Below are 3,608 nucleotides of genomic sequence, written 5' to 3'. Positions count from 1 at the left end.
GCCGTTCGGGCTACCAAGCTGTCTCGAATCTGTGAAATCATAACTGTGACTTATACCGACGTCCTATTTGTCTCTTTTCTCCGTTATCACCAGGCTATGAGTCACGTAATTGTAAAATGGGAAATCTACGACGGAAAAGTGACGAATCGAAAGTATCGTGAGCGCGTATTATGATGTATGCATAGGCATACGTGGACTAGAGCGATAGATGAAAAAGAAAGAGAAGAGCAAAGACGAGCGCTTAAAAAGAAGGCTAGGCAGGGTCAGACCCTCAGATGTGCGACGATTCTCGAACGAATAGGTGTGTACGTGAGCTGATCTTTGTAATTATAAATTGTGAATACAAGTGACTAATATTACTTTTTTTTATTTTGTGCATGTTATAGGTTATAAATAAATATAAACAAATACCCGATAACACCAACCCGATAACATTAAATCTAAATACCAGAATGATTAATTTACTGTGTTTTTGTTATTTCTTACTCCCGTTTTTAGGTATTCGGTATTCGGCCGAATAGCGCAAAATAGGCCGAATACCGAATAGTAACCGAATATTTGTTACATCCCTAATAATTAACTTTTTTTCTTGACCACTTTGTAAATTTAATACTGATGTTAACAGATAAGCCTACATCCATATCCACTGTCACCAAGATGATATTTTGATGGAATGTCTCCTGTTTCAAACATAGCACAGATGACTATTGGCAAATATAGTGCTATCATGAGAACTATCTGGCCATTTGGCTATTATATTTCTGAGTTTAAGCTGGCTATCTGAAACTGGCTGAAACTGATCATTAATTGAAAAATACCCTTTTCTATTTCAAAATAATTCAGCAGTTTCTCTTCCCTGTGACTGAATTGGAATGTGGGCGCAGTCAATGGCTCCATACACATGCTGAAAATCACTGAAATTTAAAAAGTCTTGACTTATCTGAAAATATAAATATATACTTGATCTATTATTTTTATATTTTATTATAGTTCATATTTTGAAAAGTAATGTATTAATTAAATGAATAAAGACTATATATAAATTAAATTAACGAATCTAATATAAAAACTTGTAAAAAAACAAGATAAAATTATTCTATTACTATAATATAGAAAGATAAAGGAATATTAGGCCTACTTACTTGCTTTCTTTCAGATTCTGTTTTAGGCTGTTGAATATAATCTGCTAAGATTTGCACAATTAAAAAACTCACTCTATTAATCGCTCTACAAGCAGATGATTGACTTAAATCATTTAAATCGCCTACGACCAACTGAAATGTTCCCGTGGCATAAAAACGTAGAGCCAACAACAGTTGTTCTAATGGCGACATTGCATAATTTTTCGATGTAGATATTAAATTATGCCTAATTCGTTCTAATATGTTTCTTAAACTCTCTTTTGGCAAACGATATCGACATAAAGTCGTAATCGTCCAATTGTTCAAGGTCATTTCTTCTTGGAGAAGAAATCCGCAGACTTCTTCGTTCCATACGATCTATATAATCTAGATACTGTATTTCAGATTTTCTAGCATCTCGGTTTCGTCGTCGTCGAATGTCGTTCCATTTTTCCTTGAAATAGGTCACTTTGTGCAGGCATCAAACACAGAGTTATCGTGTACTCGCGATTTTCTAGAGTTAGGGTGCTTATGCAGACGCGAATTTAGAGCGAGCGAGAGGTTGCGAGCGATTTAGTTTTCGCAAAGGAAAACCATGCACAAACAAGAAGCGAGAAATAACGCTGGCGAGAGCGAATTTCTGGTTCTCGCACATATCTGACAGGTTTTGATATTTATCGCGTCTCGCCTCTTCTCGCCACATATTCTCGCTCGCTCGCGTCTGCATAGTCGCACCCTAGAGTTATTGTGTTTGACTCGAGATTCGGAGTTGGTGAATACCAATTTACCAATAACTCGAGAGTTAACCCTAACTCTAACTCTAACTCGCGTTGGTGAATACGGGGGTTAGTGTCATGACATCAAATTTCCTTATCAGTGAAAATAGAGATAAGTAGTGTGTATTTGTGGTGTAATGTAGTGCTGTGAGAATGATGTGTTGTGTGAGAATGATATCATGAGAATGATATCATGTTGTGTGAGAATGATATCATGCATGATATCAATATTTGCATATGCAAAAATGAATGGGAACAATTTGGATGTTGCAAGGTGATACCATAAAATATATGCTATACCATTGTGCAACATTGTTTTGGAGGCAGCACAAATCATCTACAAGACATTGCCTGCCTTATTATTGAATAAATATTCTGTGTGCATTTCCTGATGATCATTCACGTCAGCAATAAGCAATGTAAAAGCTGGAACTGAGATGAATAGCCATAAAGTATTTAGTTGCTGAAATTGAATTAACAAGATTTTAGAATTGTAAAGTATTGATCTTTTAGCAGAGATGGAAAAACAGAAGCGCGACCTTGTCAATTGGACCAACGTGCGGTCGGGCAGTATACCACTTGTAAGGTGTTGACTTGTAAACAGAGGGAAAACAAAGGGAGCGCCGACTTTGTCAATTCGACCCACCTGTGGTTAGACGATAGACCATTTGTCATATGGTAAACAATTAAATGTAAACAAGTGGCGGACATTTATGTAAGCTTCACTCTCGTTGGATGACGGCGGACCCTAGTGTAAGCTGTTCGGGTTAGAAAGGGTTGTGATTGGTCGGAAGTCCCCGTCCAAAAAACCCTTAAGTTGTGGGGCGAACGGAAGAGAGAGGAGAGAGAACAAGAGACTGATACACGGTAGTCTCAGGTACTTGGGATACCCGCCGAGAGCAGAGAGAGTGTTCTCCTCTGGTAATCATCTCAGGGACGTGTTAGTGCGGAGACCGGATCGACCGTGCAGTTGAGCCGTCCCTGAAAAGGACCTTTCAATTTAATAATAATGTGTGAAATGTTTGCATAACCTTAAAAGGTAATGTAAACATTTCAGAAGTTAAATGCTAAAGAAATCTGCTATTAATGCATTTCTCTTTGCAAATCCAGCTGTATTCTGACTTCTGACAACAGGCACGGGAACATCTTCATTCATGCAAATATCATCAAATTCTTTTGGAAGTGTCATATTTTCATGTGAAATTGCAATATTATGATGCACTGCAGTGGCAACTATGACAGCCATAGCATTTTGAAGGTTACAATATAAACCTACTGATAAACGGGAAACATCGTTTCCATAAACTATATTGTCATTCCACTGTTCCGTGCTTTTACTTGGCTTCTGTTATATCTTTCAAAGAAAAAATAATTGATGTTAATTTTGAAATGTGTACGATCATTTGAAATTATATTATGCATTAAATATAATATTTTAATAATATACATTATAAAACTAATAATTACCAGTGTTGCAACGAATAGTAGAGAGGTTGAGGCGAACGTTTTAAACGTGTAAACGTGTACGTGTGACGTTCGGCGCCGCTTTTCCGTAAGCCTAAAAGTTTGACGATGGTGTTTGGAATGTCGATCATGATTCCACCGACTATCCAATCACCATTGTCAAACTTTTAGGCTTACGGAAAAGCGGCGCCGAACGTCACACGTACACGTTTACACGTTTAAAACGTGCGCCTCAACCTCTCTAATA

At 37.2% G+C, this 3,608-nt stretch overlaps 1 protein-coding gene across 1 annotated transcript; it reads right to left on the bottom strand.

The window, feature by feature from the left end:
• Positions 1-829: 829 nt before the first annotated feature.
• LOC111618064 (putative nuclease HARBI1) lies at positions 830-1,454 on the bottom strand. Its single transcript, XM_023359492.1, has 2 exons — positions 1,143-1,454; positions 830-904 (listed from the first exon to the last, which is right to left on the bottom strand). The coding sequence occupies exons 1-2, from the start codon at positions 1,452-1,454 to the stop codon at positions 830-832; spliced, it is 387 nt and encodes a 128-aa protein (XP_023215260.1).
• Positions 1,455-3,608: the final 2,154 nt, after the last annotated feature.

This window comes from Centruroides sculpturatus, unplaced genomic scaffold, assembly GCF_000671375.1.
Source record: "Centruroides sculpturatus isolate CEXI.00-Female unplaced genomic scaffold, Cexi_2.0 scaffold155, whole genome shotgun sequence".
Classification (NCBI taxonomy): domain Eukaryota; kingdom Metazoa; phylum Arthropoda; class Arachnida; order Scorpiones; family Buthidae; genus Centruroides; species Centruroides sculpturatus.
Note: the sequence above shows the minus strand (reverse complement) of the source record. Positions and strands in the feature narration are given on the sequence as shown.

What these genes read in the sequence shown, in the direction of transcription:
- LOC111618064 (XM_023359492.1), bottom strand. Translation starts at nt 1,454, where the DNA reads ATGACCTTGAACAATTGGACGATTACGACTTTATGTCGATATCGTTTG. An exon ending in CAGAATCTGAAAGAAAGCAA is followed by an intron (nt 905 to 1,142) that starts GTAAGTAGGCCT and finishes AGTGATTTTCAG; the next exon opens with CATGTGTATGGAGCCATTGA.